Genomic DNA, 17,258 nt, shown 5'->3' with positions numbered 1-17,258 from the left:
CCACACATCACGAGGGTAACGCGATCCTTGAATGCCTTAAAGCCAGAGGCTTTGGCTTCCTCTTTGAACAGGAAAGTTCGCGACGGCATTCTCTTCCAAAACAAGCCGGTTTCATCCATATTAAACACTTGTTCCGGCTTGTATCCACCTTCAGCGATAATGTTCTTGAAAGTCTGGTTCACGTAAGTTTCAGCAGCGGCAGTGTCAGCGGAAGCAGACTCCCCATGCAGGGAAACGCTTTTCAGGGCGAAGCGTTTCTGAAACTTCGCGAACCATCCTTTGCTTGCGGAAAAAACGTTTCTGAGGCTGGGAATCAGTGGATGTCCCTGGTTGAGGATCATCTGCATCATCATCATCTTCAGCATGGTTGCCGTCGTCGTCTTTAGGTTCCTTTGCAGCAAAATTCTCATATAAGCTCAAAGCCTTTGTTTGGATGGTGTTCGTATCCAACGCTATGTTCTTCTTCCGGCAGTCGGCAATCCACACAGCTAAAGCACCTTCCATGCGTACGATCGTTTTATTACGCGTTGTAACGACTCGCTTCGCTGATCTGCTAAAGGTGATTGCAGCAGTCTTTCTAATGTTCGCCTCGTCCTTCTTGATGTAGCGAACGGTGGATTCGTTGATGCCAAAATGGCGGCCGACGGCCGCGTAACTTCTACCATCTTTTAACATGTCGAGAAGCGTAACCTTCTCAGCTATCGTCATCATCCTTCGGTGGCGTTTAGGCTCACTACCAGCCTTACTAGAAGCAGAACGCTTGGGAGGCATTGTAACAGAAAGTTCAACAAAAAGTTCAACTTAAAACAGTCGCACACAGCACAGATTAAACTTCATAAACTTAAGAACGTCTACTCAGCAATACGCGGAAAGAGAAAGTGAACGATCCAGCCCCGCGAGAACTTTGATGCTGCGGGTAGAAGATGCGGGCAAAACACCAATCACAGGCTAGATAACAAAACTTGAGTTTTGATTCGTCATCTATCAGCGCTTGAACCAATCACAACCCGTCTTACAGTACTATGGCGCGTTGGTTACTCATAGAAGATGCCCCCGCGCATACTGAACGTACGTAGATTAAGTACAATACCGTAATAATAATAAATAATGATAATAATACTGTACAGTAATAATAATAATAATAATGATTAATAATAATAACAATAATAATTTTATTAACAACAACAACAATAATAATAATAATAACAATAATAATAAAAATTTACGTACGCTATTTTACGCCTCTCTCTCTCTCTCTCTCTCTCTCTCTCTCTCTCTCTCTCTCTCTCTCTCGTACGCTTACAGTATTCGAAATGTGATTTTTGCAACAAAGAATATTATTGGATGCAGTACTGTACTACGTACGTATACATACAAAAGATTCATGGAAAAGAAGCACATCCATTACAGTACACACCATTCTAATATGGTATGACTGCATCTGATTTGTGTTTCATGTTCGATTTAATTTTACTACGTACTGAATTATCGTATGATCACATTCTCTTTTCGTGTTTTATTTCTTTCTGTGCTGAATTATATATCATATGTAATGCAATGAACAATCAGTAAGAGCAGATATTACTAATTACAGTATTAATGGAATTACAGGTAACAAAATATCGTATTTGGTTGTCTTCAGATTTCGCGGTATTTTCGAATTTTCCGGAAAATCCGCGATATGTATATATATATGGGTTATGGGAAAACCCCGCGAAGTGGTGAATCCGCGATTGTCGAACCGCGAAGTAGCGAGGGTTCACTCTATATATATATGTATATATATATATATATATATATATATATTTATGTATATATATACTATATATATATATATAATTATATATAATATATATATAATATACACATTGTATAATATATATATACATATATATGCAATGTATATATATGTATGTATATATATATACATGTATATACATATATATATATATATATATATATAATATATATATATATACATATACATATATATACATATATATATATATATATATACATATACATATATATACATATATATATATATATATATATACATATGTATATATATATATATACATATGTATATATATATATATATATATTATTACTTGTTAAGCTACAACCCTAGTTAGAAAAGCAGGATGCTATAACCCCAGGGGCTCCAACAGGAAAAATAGCCAGTGAGGAAAGGAAAAAAGGAAAGATAAAATATTTTAAGAGTAATAACATTAAAATATTAAAATTAATATCTTCTATATAAACTATATAAACTTTAACAGAAGAGGAAGAGAAATGAGATAGAAGATTATGCCCGAGTGTACCCTCAAGCAAAAGAACTCTAACCCAAGACAGTTGAAGACCATGGTACAGAGGCTATGGCACTACCCAAGACTAGAGATCAATGGTTTAATTTTGGAGTGTCCTTTTCTTACAAGAGCTGTTTACCATAGCTAAAGAGTCTCTTCTACCCTTAGCAAGAGGAAATTGGCCTCTGAACAATTACAGTGCAGTAACCCCTTGGGTGAAGAAGAATTGTTTGTTAATCTCCGTGTTGTCAGGTATATGAGAACAGAGGAGAATATGTAATGAACAGGCCAGACCATTCGGTGTTTGTGTAGGCAAAGGGAAAATGAACCGTAACCAGAGAGAAGGATCCAATGTAGTACAGTCTAGTCAGTCAAAAGACGCCATAACTCTCCAACGGTAGTATCTCAACGGGTGGCTGGTGCCCTGGCCAACCTACTACTTATATATATATATATATATATATATGTATATATATATGTATATATATATATATATATATATACATTTTATATATATATATATATATGTATATAAATGTTATGTTATATATACGTTTTATATATATATACATATATATATATATATATATATTTATATTATATATATATATTTATATATATATATAAATTTATATATATATATATATATATATATCTATCTATATATATATATATATATATATATAAACCCTATTGCTAAGAATAACAAATAACAAAGCTAGAAGTTAACCATCTGTACTTAATTTGAAGGTGAAAAAAATATCCTAATGTGTTTGCCAACAAATTCTAAAGATGATAGCCGAATGCATATCAGCATGAGAGGTGTTGTGACAGATTTTATAGGGCGTAAATTCATAGGCCTTCCTTATACTCGCTAAGTTTGATATACTAGTCCTGGAGCAGTGGGGATATGTTTTTTATATTTTTTTTTTCTTACCGGATTCCCTGTTCTAGCCTTGTATCACCGGAACGTTCTTTGAGACCACACATACTACACTTCTAAGTGAGATGAAAAGCAACTATCTTCTTGATGCTATACTTCAATGGGAAATAAGAGTAGATTTTAGCTTCTTATGAGTTCCATTTTTTCCTCATTGTTGTATATTCAGTTTTTCTCTCTAAAATCTTTCTGTATTGCATAAGGAAGAGAGAGAGAGAGAGAGTTCCTCATTCTTTTGGTTGATAAGTAAGTTTGATTTTATATTGTAAATCCATTTAGTATTGATAGAATTTGATGGTGATTCATTTCAGGTGGGTTAGTGGAGTGTTTTACTATTGGGATAGAGTCTGGTGGCTCTCTCTGTTAGTTACCCATCGCCATAACAGAAGGATTCATTGCAGTGAACCACAAATAAGACATTGAAATAAACAGAATTTTGATAAGATGTATTATCTCACTACTTTCCTGTGGTTCACCTAATACCTCACAATCTTTTTGATTAGTGATGTCAATAGGATTTTTGGTTTGAATAATAATAATAATAATAATAATAATAATGATAATGAAGCCTAAGCAAGCCAGTATTGTATACCATAGAACACCACAGATGGCATTCCCAACCATAGCATACTTTTTAGGGAGGGCAATTGGAATGAGCAAGAATGGCAATTACTGTATGTTGATTTTTTTTAAGGATAGATTTCAAAATGAAAGAGTTTTTCTGACGAAGCACTATGAACAACAGGTAACTATTGAAATACTATAAGGAATTTTATCATGAAAATTTTGTTTTTTCATTATCCAATCTTACCTTTTTGGGTAATTTTGAATCCATGAGAAGAAAATGGGATCATAAACTACTTTGGTAAGACCTCTCGAATCGTAATGCAGATTTGTAAAGTACTATACTGTATTGGCAAACTTGATAGTCACACCAGTCCAGTAAACACATCTACAAGTGAATAATATCTTCATTGTTTTTACACATTCAGTAATTTTATCTCATATCAATACAGTACTTTAGTGTAATATTGTATAAGTTTTATTTATATATTTTGGTTGTATAATGGCAAAAAATTAGTTAATTCTTATAAGATAAAATTTAAGAATATTGCAATGCAAAATAAAAGAAATTACCCAGTCATGGTAAAGGTTCATTACCTACAGTAGGTCTTTTCAAGATTATTCCTCACATTCCAGAGGAGTGCATGCTGGTTAAAACTCATTACTAACAATATTAAATTTCTAATATTTCACAAAGGCTTTGTCACCTGTACATTTCCTAGCGTCATTTAGCTCACTCCATCCAAACGTGTAGACAGCACTTTTAATAGAATAACTACCTTATGTTTATGTGACATCTGATAATTTATGTGGAATCTGAACAATAAAGGCAAAATGCTGGAAAAGCAAGGATATTTACCCGCAACACTGCTTTCATAAAATTAGCTTATGTATTGTAGAATATCGGCCACCCAATGAACCTGTATACCCCCTTAATTGGTAAATTTTTCATGTGACACCCTGTATGGCAAAGGTAACAATTACTCGCCTAATTCCTGCCTTGGACAATTACTCCTTGATACTTCCCCTCAGCATGACTCTGACATTAACAACCTATTCACCTCAGCAGGCTGACCAACCTTTACGAGGTGTAGGGAAGGTGTCTCCCAAGGTAAGGTTTACAAGCTTCTGTATTGCTTGGATTCACCTGCATGCAGGTGTATGTTGTCAAATTTTATTTTCCGGAGGGAAGGTTGGATTTTGGAGAACGAAATATAAAATGAAGATTTTCTTTTTATAGTACTTGAGTTCTAAAGCTAGTACTGTGTATTTGCATTTTAAGATATCATCTGTATGATTGAATTTTAGTGTCAGGAAAGGAGATTGTTGTTACCATATCACCACAGATAATAAAAGCTAATCTTGCTTTGGGAAACTTTGTATGCTATCTTAATCATGTTCTGTATGATTGTTCCTTACAAAAATTAAATTTCGAGAATTCCTGTTGTAAAGAGTATTTTTAATCTTAGTGGGATATTTTTTATCATTATTTCCATTGCAAGTTGAGTTTTTAAGCCTTGTTGTAATGAAACTGTTTGCCAGTATCTATCAGGTTACATCTATATATATTGATCAATATCAGAAAATATTAAACAACTCAACTGCATTAACCACATATGTAGTTCATTAATTTGGTTTTTTAGATAGAATAGTATTTTAATATTGCTAAACTGATCTGTGAAGGTAGAATTTGGTTATCAATATATTTGAAAAATGAATGAAGTATTAATTTAAAAGCTCAAGATAGAGATGACTGGCGAAATCTAACCGAGGCCCTTTGTGTCAATAGGCATAGGAGGGAATGGTGATGATATGATTATTTACAAATGATTTTGACAGTATTTGGTATCAAATAATGGCAGTTACATTGTCATTTATTTTTAGTGAATTATCAGTCATATTTAAGCTCTGTTAGTATCTCAATGGAGCAGGAACACAAGATAACTAAACTCCAAATAATTTAAAGGTTATGCTGCAATTATTTATATATTGCATTACAGTGCAAATGAGTGTGTTCTGGGAATCTAACTCTCCCTCCAACTGTAGAGTGTGCGTCTTATTTTGGTGTGGAAAAGTCTTTGTTATTGTTTTAAAGGAAACATTATTATTGTGCATCTTGGTTGTACAGGTAATTTTAAATCAACCACTGTATTTGCATGCACAATTCGTATCATTCTGCTTCCAGCTTATGTTTTGCCAACTACTGTACTTAATGTTCATATAGTTACATTAATGTTTGCAGGATTACATTATTACCTGAATGTCTTGCTTCTTTTTAATTCACATTAGTTACGGTACTCATAAATCTTGGTTTATATCTATAAATGAGAAATTTACCTGACTTGTTCTTCCCAAGAACTTGCAGTGTTTTGAAATTTATTGCCCTTGAAACTGTTGAGTAATTGACGTTTGCGACATGTGTCATTGTTTTCCTTATGTAGATGAAACTTGGTCACAGTCTTGAATGAATTGAGTTTGTATGCTCCTTTATTTGTATTAGGTTTTGTTTCTTAATCTGGTCCTGCATTTCATGTCTATTGTTACTTCAGTAAAATGTACCTTAGGGTATAACTAAGAGTTTCACTTTAGTTTTTGTTTTTGTGTTAGTGATGGAATTTTAGCACAGTATTCTAGTATATCATTATGAACTTGATAATTTTATCAGCAGTTCAAAGTAGCATTGTATATTTCCTGTATAAAATTTTGTGGTAAGGTTCTTTTTTACAAATCTTGAAAGGGTTGATTTCTACATTGTTTAAGACTTTTGCTTTTTAAAGTTAGTCATGAACGGTATGTTAATTTTCCCTTACAGCTACTGCATTTATTTTCTACATACTGTTTAAATGAATATACCCTAGGTTCATTTGTTGTTTCTTTCTGTAAAAAGAAATCTATTGTTATCCAAAAGAAAAATCCAAAATTTTCCATCCCGTAACGATGCTTCTACTCTTCTTAACACTCCCCTACCTGTATGTATGACCATCGCCTACAGTTGGTGCGACCTGGCTGAATTCATGGCTCTTATTCTTGTTGTAGGCAATTTTTTTCTGGCTGTAGGAAGTGTTCACTCCTTTGTTTATTCCCTCAAATTTGGGTTTTTGCCTTTTGATAATTAGTTTTATATTGCCTTGATTTTTTAAATGGTAATGTATGTATCCTGAATTTACTAAAGTATGAGTTTACTCAGAATACACATTAAAGAAGCTGTATAAGAAGGGGTTTGATTCACACATGGTGTACAAAGTTTGCCTCATGGTTAGCTGTTATGGAAAGTAAAAGTGATGTTTGCAGCAGGAAATACAAGTCTATTTACCATATGTAAAAATCTAGGAGTAGAGATAGGAATGCTAAGGGTATAAAAGATCGTATGTAGAGGGTTAGTTCAGTACGTGAAGGTTTTTCCAGTATCCTTCCTGCCTTTAGTTGCATTTGCGTTTTAGCCTTTGGCTGTAACTCCATTCCTGCTGCCTTTCTTCCATGTTGCTTCCCAACCTCTCAACTTTACTTTATACTTCAACTGGGGGGGGGGGTTTCCCCCAGTTGCACATGATCTTGAATGGCCTTCCAGGTCTCAGTGTTAGGCCTTGTGGCCCAAGTTCATATATCCAATGGTTCCAGTAGATATTTTTAAGGCAAAAATGAGAAATTAAATTACTTTGTTCCTAGATGCTAAGCCATATAGTTTTATGGCCCAATTATAGGCAACTTTTATGGGTCATAATGTTTACATTGACCATGCCTGGGAGAAGTTCTAAGCCTCTCCTGCTAGTGAAGTTAGGATTGCCTATGGGAGATAACTTTAGGTTTTAATTTGCCCTCCTCCCCCTCCTTCTAGCTCTTAAGATATCATAGAGGACAGCAGTGTATTAAATGGGGACCATTTCAAAATCTTTGGAATATTTTCTAACCAGAATCCAAATTTATATTTGTTGGTGGACTCCCTGGAGGAGATTAGTGTCAGAAGGCATAATATCTTGGGCATCTAAAATATTTGTCTAAGGCTGATTGATTAGGATTAGTTTTACACCTCGGCAAAATTCAGAGTTCATATGAAATGAGAATGAGAAGTGATCCTTATGGCCATGTGTCTGAAGTTGATTTGATTGTAAATGGTAAGGAATTACATGATAAACAGGTTATCTTTTACTTGGTGTTTAATTAATAATCATGTGATTCCAATAAGCCACCATCATGAATGTAGGCCTACCTCGCAAAGATTCATTGAAATAAACAATTTTTGTGATAGAATTATTTAAAAACCTAGCAATTATCATTAGCATTCCATCTCTCCTCCCCTGTGTTCTTCTACTTTATCTCTATCCTTCTTCCTTTCTTCCATCTTGTAACTATGACCTCTATTTAACTAGGGTTTTACATTAAATGCAATTGGGAGCTGAATGGCCTCACAGGCCTCAACATAGGAAACTGTGGATTTAAGCGGGTCATTACTACCCATAGGTGAGGGCCACAAGTATAGGTAGGCAAGCATTAGGGACTGTATGAGTACAGTATTATACTGGTGCAACTGAGTCTTGTTCCCTCTGGTGAAGGAAGAACAAATGAATCTCTGCAAGTATTGAAATTATTTTTATTATAAAAATTGTTAAAGATTATTGATGTCTGACACATATGAGTGGAAAAGGTAAATCAGGAAAATTACATTTACCTTGTACATATAATATCTTAAGGATTGTTTATATTGATCATGGGTTAAGAGGAGGAAGGTATAGTATGTAAATTTTATCTTTCTTGAATCCATTAATTATTCTCTTTTGTTAATGCATTAATACTTTGTTTTTCCTTTTTCAAATTCTTTCCATCACTTCCTACAGTGAAGGCATTCTTTAAGTTTACTGTTAACACTTCAATCCCACTTTTTTTTATTCCTTAGACCTGCTGTAATTTTCAGTAAAGTAAACTGAAGTTATGTGGTCGTTTATGATTAATCCTAGATTACTTATGTATTTAAAAAGATACTCTGAACCTCATTCTATATCATCTGATATGATCATGGAATTTGCATATGAATTTTAACTGCCCATTTCATTAATATCATAATTTGGGGCCTTTTTAGAACCATTCAGTCAAAATGGATTTTATTTTCTTATTCTGGTAAAATACACATACAGCATCTTGTCAAAATTTATTTTCTTTTATTCTAAAAATCATTACTTCATATGTTTCTTATGATAGCATCAAGAAAATTATTGTGATTTACACAGAGATTGGTATTGGTATGCACAAAACACTATGTAAGCAGATGATTCAATGAAACGAAAAAATGCTATAACTTTTAAGTAAAAAGGAAAACATTGTTAAGACTAAATGACCACTTACAGAGAGGATGTAAAATAGACAAACTATAACCTTTTGAGAAATTTAACTAAAAACTTGGATATTTGTATAGGAAATATTGCCTATGAAAGTAGGTTGCAAGATATTATCCTTAGGATTACTCTCTCTCTCTCTCTCTCTCTCTCTCTCTCTCTCTCTCTCTCTCTCTCTCTCTCTCTCTCTCTCTCTCTCTGATTCATTCTTAAACTTGCTGTCCTTTATTTTCACTGTTTTTTCATCAGTCACGCAATATGTTAGTCTTGAATTTAATTAATTGACTGAATAATCAGTCTTGTCTTTATGAAAGAAATGATGGTCTCCAAAATACAGACAGAGAAGTTGTGATGTTGATGAGGTGTGAGTTTTTATATGTAAAAAGTGATGAAAGGGGAGAGGGTCTCAGGTTGGAGTATCTGAGTGGACTTTCTATCTCTTATTATCATAGTTTCTTGTGTTGAGTATTTTTTGTCATTCTCCTTTCTTTTAGTTTATTTGAGGTTTATGAGATTTTACTTTAGTTTTATCCGATATTTCATACTTGTATGATTTATATAAGGAGAGAGTGTGAGCTGATATTTCATTACTTTAATGTTTTAGGTTTATTTAATAAACCACCTACAGTAATTTTCAATATAAATTGAAAATTACTGTAGGTGGTTTATTATATGTATCCTTTAGGTATTCAAAGTAGTAAATGTAAAGAGAAAGTGACTTGTACAAACAGAATATTTCATACAAATTTCATGGCTAAGTTCAGATTACTGATCATGAGATGCAAAGCAGCTATTGTCTAGTACATACAAAACCTTCTATGTTCTAAATAGACCCAGGAGAATTTTTTAACTTGCCAATAAAAAGGAAAAGAGAGGAAGGAAAAAATTCCCATATAACAACTCCAAAGAAGAAAAAATTGTCAGCTTCATAGTTGATTTGGCCCACCATATTGTCCCAGAAAACCATAAATCTTCTATATACATCCAAATTACTTTAGCGTGACATGTGAAACCTACTTTTCTAGGTCAGGTCTTTGGTGACCACTTTTTTTTTTTTTTTCCAATATGGAAAATAGGTCAATAAGGCCTGGGTGCAAATTCCTGTTATCAATGTTTCCAAATGGTATTTAATCTTCTCATCCCCATAATAAGCATTTTTGCTACTACAATTATGAAAAAGCTGTTTCTAAGGATTTACTTTTGGTCTAGATGACATTCATTGCATAATGAATACATTATGTATAGTGCATTTAGCTTACTTTTAAGTCATTCCAATCAGGGAGTTTTTAAGTTGCGAGTGTAAAGGGATATTTGTAAATATTTTCAGTAGATACTAGCTCTTAATTTTTAACTTTTAAAAGGCATAAGGGGTGATATTTTTATTATTTTGCAAATTGGAAAGACAGTCCTTACACTTATTTCTCTTGGTCATGTTTCAGTGACAGTGTAGCCCTTGATTTTTTTACATGCGTTGGTGTCTGTTTACCCATTGGAAGCCAGACAGGCCAAGGGCCAAGCAGCCCAACACATTCAGAGAGAAACTGGGAAAAATTATGAAGTGGTAAATTAAATAAATGAATTTGTCATTTCATATTGGAATTGGAGTGATGCTAACCCAAACTCTTTTATGATTGGGAATTGAAAGCACATTTTTTATTGTTTTGCTTATATTTGGTGTGCATCTTATATTTTCATCTTTATAGATACATGCAATGCATCATTCCCTTTAGTCACAAATAATTATTTTGCTAAGTATGATACTGTACTTGATGGAAGGGTACCTGTGAATTTAAGACATTGACAAATTTTAAATACCTTATGGTATATGTAAATGTGGAAAGGTGTTATTATAATTCTTTTCATTTTTTTTTCTAATCATCCATGTTAATGGAGGATTTTGACATTGAAATCCTATCTGTATGCTGATTTTTACAGTTATTTGCCATTGACTGCATTAGGATAAGGATTTATTTTGATGTTTGATTAGAATATAAACAATGCAGTATTCCTATTTGTTTTTGAAGCTACTAGTGTTATCTTTATATTCATCACATCTTTAATTCCTTTATTTTGATTGATCATATGCACATTTTTATCAATGAATTCATGTAATGATTAACTTGCCAAAATAATAAGTCCATGAAGCATCAATAGAAAATCTTCTAGTTTTATGTATCCATTTTTTGTCATCTTTGCAGCAACCACTCCTACGAAAGTGTTGCTAATGATCCTCGTGGTAATAATGTCTTCCTGATTCTGCTTGTGAATTTAATGTAACCGAGGTAAGAAGAGTGTTACGCAATTATCGGCAATTCCCTGCTTTCCCTTTCCATTGTGGTAATGGTGTTTGATATTTTCTACCCTACTCTGGTGTTTTGTTTCCCAATCATAGATGTTCTTATTGTTGTTAGGGCACAAAGTCTTTATAGAAAGACATTCTAACCTTTGTACATTTGTTTGGGGGTAGGGTCTTGAAATGCCAAGATTGAATTATGTGGTGTGTTTGTGTCTATATTTTAGATGGTGAAGGGAGCCAATAAATTGGTGCTTTTAGATTCAATGGTTTCTTCAGCAGAATCACGCATAATGTTAACTACTATGTTTTAGCTTTTAATGGAAAGGAAATGATAAATGTAGCTTTTGAATACATTGTAAGTTTCCTCGAGTATTGCCTATATGTGAACTGCCCTACTCTATTTGGATATCTGTAATGACTGGCTGAAGAGTTATCTATTTATAGAAAGGTGATGATCGGTAGTGGGTGCATGACAACTCTTTATAGATTTATATGAAATTGGTCAAAAGTACAAATCTGTTTTCTTTTCTCTAATCAGCATAGATATTACAGTAAATTTTTAGGTACCAGTAAATTGCCAGTTTGTAATCTATTTTCATTGCTACAAGTAAAGTTTTTAACAAGTGTATGTCATAAGCAGCACTATTTCAGAACAATATCCAGTTAAGTATTTTGAATTTCCAAGCTTTGTACCATACTGTAAGTATGGCAGCAATGTAAAGAAAAGATAGAAAATAGAATTAAATTTTTCATAACAATGGTAGGCCATCAGGATTCCCCCCTACCAGGCATTACAGTCGGAATGCCAACAGAACTCTTAGACCTCGTAGGAGAACACTATGATGGTCTTCCCCAGCTTATCTGAGTAAGAGGGAGGTTTTCCCACTTTTATAAGATTTGGGAAATGCTGCAACCAGAACCTTGGGTACTGCCCATAGTCAAGGAAGGCTATCGAATACTTCTGGAATTCAACCTAACTATGTAAAAACACCAACACCTTACCCAAGCTATCTATCCAATTCGGCAAAGTCACAGGTTTTGAAGAAAGAGATTGGCAAACTCTTGGATAATATAAAAGGGTTGCATGTTTTTATTGGTGCCATTCAAAGAATTTTCAAGTAACAAGAATGAGTTTAAATAGTTTGTTAAAATTTCATTTAAATTTTGTAGAGAGAATTATCTATGCTTTATGACATTAGAAGTCCAGCCTTAATCCTGTACTCAAGTATTTAGGCTTGAACCCAATCACTTTATACCTTACATTTTCACACTTGAGTTGTAGATTAGCATTTAATATATATATATATATATATATATATATATATATATATATATATATATATATATATTATATATATATATATATATATATATATATATATATATATATATATATATATATATATATATATGTATACAATAATTATGTAATACTAGTTTACGCAACTCATCAAAAGTGTAGATTAAATGTTTAGATAAATATCCACACACGCAGATTCAACCCTTCCTATATCGTCACCCTCTCCTAACTACAACACGGCAGTTGTGGTTTGTGTATGTACCTATTATGGTATATCTTTTCACCAGGGTATGACTACTCTGTATCCACTACCTGAGGGAGAGACACTGAGCAGTTATATATCTGTTTGATATGTGCAGTAGCATTGTGCATTCGTACTTACTGTACAGTTTTGTTTATTGTGTTTTTTAATTCAAAAATTTACTTATTGAAATAGAATTCATTGTAAAAAAAAAATAATCATGAGATTAAAGCAAAAACTGTTACAATCAGTTATTTAATCACCGAAATGAAAAAAAAAAATAAATTGCTATTGTGTTTGATATGCGTAGTAGAATTGTGCATCCATACATATGATACAGCTCTGTTCGTTGTGTTTAACCTAAAAATGTACAGTACAGTACTTATTGCTGTTGAATTAATTTTAAATACATAATCATGAGACAGAAAGGAAAAATTATGTTCTGTTATCGACCAAAATGAGAGATAAATATATCCCTTCATTAAAATGTTCGATATGCGTAGTAGTATGGTATGTTCATACAGTACATACAATAAAGTAAAGTTCATTGTACTTTTTCAACTTGAAAATGTGCTTGTTGATATAAAATTACTTATAAATCAATATGAGATTAAAAGGAAAAATGTTACGATCTGTTATTTATACACTGAAATTAAAGAAAAATATTTCGCAAATGTATAAAATTTTCGCGGTTATTTAGTTGGCAATTTATCTATAGAAAAACCTACGAATCCGTGATCCCACGAATGTTGATCCGTGAATAGGTGGGGGGTTACTGTAGTAATTTACTTACAGTACAGTGTAGTTAATGAACAACACTATACATTACTGTAATATTTCTCTTTATATTATGTATGCAAGGATACTGTATTTGAGATTAACAAAGTGTACATGTTTTATACAAGGACCACTAACTATTTTCGTATACGAAGTTCTACGCATTCTTGAAGCATGACGCAACTTCTGATGCGTCCTCTCTTGAGCAGTACTTAATTGTAGGGAATCACACATCTACAGTACATTACCCAGTACAGTAAATTTATATACAGTTAACTCCCCGTTTACACGAGTTCTGTTACTGTATCCCGATTTCGAAGTTACACAAGTTCAAATTTATTGAGATGTATTCTGTTAACACGAAATGTCAAATGTTACTTAAGTTGAATTTCTCACCTAAGAGTGAGCGAGGGAGAGGTTAATAAGAATGTATTCAAGCTTACAACCATATAAATTTTAGTTTTAATGTAGTACCCAAAAAAGTAATTTAATTTTACGAATAAATGTAGAGCCATACTTGTAAATGTAGATGTTTACAACTTAGCATGTTTACAGTACATCGCGGCTCTTTATTTGTGAATGTGGCTTGCTCTAAGATAGTACTGTATAAAATAGAAAGATTTTGTAAGGTTAAATAACAAATCAAGTTATAATAATTATATTTCATTAGTATAAAATAAACTCAATTGTTACATTTACCAATATTTATATTCAATATCTTTGTTTACTTCACGTACTTAGATAGCTGTGGATCGCCAGCGTCAACAGCTGATTCGTTTGTTGTTGTTTGATACGCATTTTAATAAGAACCTGGTCAAGAGTTCGTGGAACAGTGTTCTTTTTTTCAAGGAATGCGTGATAGGGAGCAAAATTAACTATATGTGATACTGCCGTGACCTTAAAAACAGCTGACAACAAAACCAAAATAAAAACAATTGGTAATTACTGTGTTAAAATACATTTTGAATTGATAATAGAAAAGTACAAAAATGATTAAACGAAGTTCAGATAACATTAGTTCGTATACGTTATGTTGTCGGCTATTAAGCTACAGATCAGCTGATGAAATTGAATGACGTCTTAATCCCTGCCTACAATCAAACATAGATCTAAGCAAAGAAAGAGTTTATATTGTGAGTAGTATTTTCTGACACATTCTAAAGAAACAAAGATTTCTGTTAAATCTGTTCTATGTGTTTATAGTAAGGTACCTCTGACAGAGAGAGAGAGAGAGAGCATGTATTCATAAAACTAATAATAATAGCCTAAAACGAAATGTATGAAAACCATTATATAAAATTAATTGTAGATAAATAAGCATGACATTATAAGGAAAAAAATATGTTATGGTCTGTTATTTAGTTATCGAAATGAAAGAAAAATAAATCGCTGTTTGTTTGATATGCGTAGTAGCATTGTGCGTTCGTACATACCAGAAAGTATTGTTCATTGCTTTTTTAACTTGAATATATACTTATTAATACAAAATTAATTGTAGATAGATATCCATTAGACTAAAAGGAAAAATATGTTACGATATATTTAATTACCGAAATTAAAAAAATAAATCGCCAATGTGTTTGATGTGCATACGTAGTAGAATTGTGCGTTTGTACCTACCACACAGTACAGTTCATTGTGATTTTTAACTTAAATATGTTCTTATTCATATAGAATTAATTTTGAATAAATAATCATTAGATTAAAAGGAAAACATGTCACAGTGTTATTTATTTACCGAAATGAAAGAAAAATAAATCACTAATGTGTTTGATATGCATACGCAATAGCATTGTGCATTCAATAGTTTTATTTATTGTATTTTTTAACTTAGAAAATGTACTTATTGACATAAAATTCATGGTAAATAAATAGTCATTAGATTAAAAGGGAAGAGAGAGAGAGAGAGAGAGAGAGAGAGAGAGAGAGAGAGAGAGAGAGTAGGCTAATGTGCCTTAATGTGAATGTACACTGGTAATAACTTATTTTACTAAAAAATAAATACGAGTAGAGTAAGAATGTATTTTTTATTGTTTCTGTGACCTTCAAATATATCAATAATGTGTTAGTTCAAGTTTCATAACAATAGAATACCAAAATAGACAGATTTTCCTAATGTCTAGGAATGTAACACCCCCTATTACCATTATTTCTCATGGAGAAATTATGTTCCATTAACACGATTTCCATTAATACGATTTCCGTTAACATGACCTCACGAAGAACACGACCCTATTTTTAACAGGGAGTTAACTCTATAAACACTATACAGGAGTATGCACTGCTCTATACAAATACATCACTTTTTTTTACATGAAAATGTGATATTTATCAAAACGGACTGAAGCGGAAGATGCACATGCGAGGAGAGAGAATAAAAGACTAGTCCAAGTCAGCGTGAGATGGGATGTTGTACTGGGCAGAGAGGCAAGTGACACGAAACGAGCCGGAAGCAAAAGAGCGTGGTCTGTGTGAAATTGTCACGCCGCGAGAGTACTTCTCACAAGGCGACGAATATGAGATTTTTTATTTAATAGGTAATAGGGTTATGTGTTGTGGAAGAGCTAAATCACAAAGAAAGAACTCCTGGATATGGAGGACTGGCTATATATATATATATATATATATATATATATATATATATATATATATATATATATATATATATATATATATATATATATATATATATATATATATATACTGTATATGTGTGTGTTTGTATGTGTATGTATGTATGTACGTACGTGCATACTTACATATACAGTTAGTCGTCGACTTACGACGGAGATAGGGACAGAGACGCATCTTGTATATTATATATATATATATATATATATATATATATATATATATATATATATATATAGTATATACTGTATATATATAAATATATAGACATATAAACAAAAAGGCATACATACATATACAGTTAGTCATCGACTTACAGCAGAGATAGGGTCAGAGATACGTCGTAAGTCGATTTCGACACATGTCGAACTCAAAAAGTGAAGTTTAGATTTATTATGATGCGTCATGATTTGGCATTCATAGAAGTCATTTAACAATATTTTCTTACTGTATATCATTATTAACTTTTTTTGTCTAGTAGGATGTCATATGCTCTATTAAAGTATTTTTGTATTGTTTTTCAATTTTGGAATAATTTTAAACCTCAAGAAATACTTGATATTTTGTTTACCTTTAGTTATGATCAGCTGATCTAAAGGTCCCGCTACCGTATCGAAAGATTGCGCACATACGAGTAGCTGATTTTTTATATAATTTATTAATTAATTCGAAATATCCTCCTGATGAATATTACATCAGCACCAATATCTTACAGGATATCAGAGTTTTAGCACAGTTCTCTCATAGCTATTATTATTAATCATGTATTCTATTTTTTTTTAATTTCTTGAACATTTCAATACTCAACAATTACTTTCGATAGACATCAGCTGATCTCAAGGTCACTCTACCGTATTGCGATTATGCGCACAA

The 17,258-nt window shown here is 32.3% G+C and overlaps 1 protein-coding gene across 4 annotated transcripts in view; it reads left to right on the top strand.

The window, feature by feature from the left end:
* LOC137650100 (signal peptide peptidase-like 2B) overlaps window positions 1–17,258 on the top strand; it is a 407,178-nt gene that overhangs the window by 375,978 nt on the left and 13,942 nt on the right. The window contains exons 12-13 of one of the 4 annotated variants that reach the window (XM_068383206.1): window positions 4,883–4,924; window positions 11,339–11,422. The exons of 1 other annotated variant lie outside the window; for it this stretch is intronic. In XM_068383206.1, the coding sequence (XP_068239307.1) occupies window positions 4,883–4,924; window positions 11,339–11,365 (69 nt within the window). In that variant the 3' untranslated portion in view covers window positions 11,366–11,422. Of the gene's footprint in view, window positions 1–4,879; window positions 4,925–11,338; window positions 11,423–17,258 lie in introns of all 4 variants that reach the window. 2 more of the 4 variants (XM_068383205.1, XM_068383207.1) reach the window with 2 other exon arrangements.

Source organism: Palaemon carinicauda, chromosome 11 (assembly GCF_036898095.1).
Source record: "Palaemon carinicauda isolate YSFRI2023 chromosome 11, ASM3689809v2, whole genome shotgun sequence".
Lineage (NCBI taxonomy): Eukaryota > Metazoa > Arthropoda > Malacostraca > Decapoda > Palaemonidae > Palaemon > Palaemon carinicauda.
This window is presented reverse-complemented; position numbering and strand designations above follow the sequence as displayed.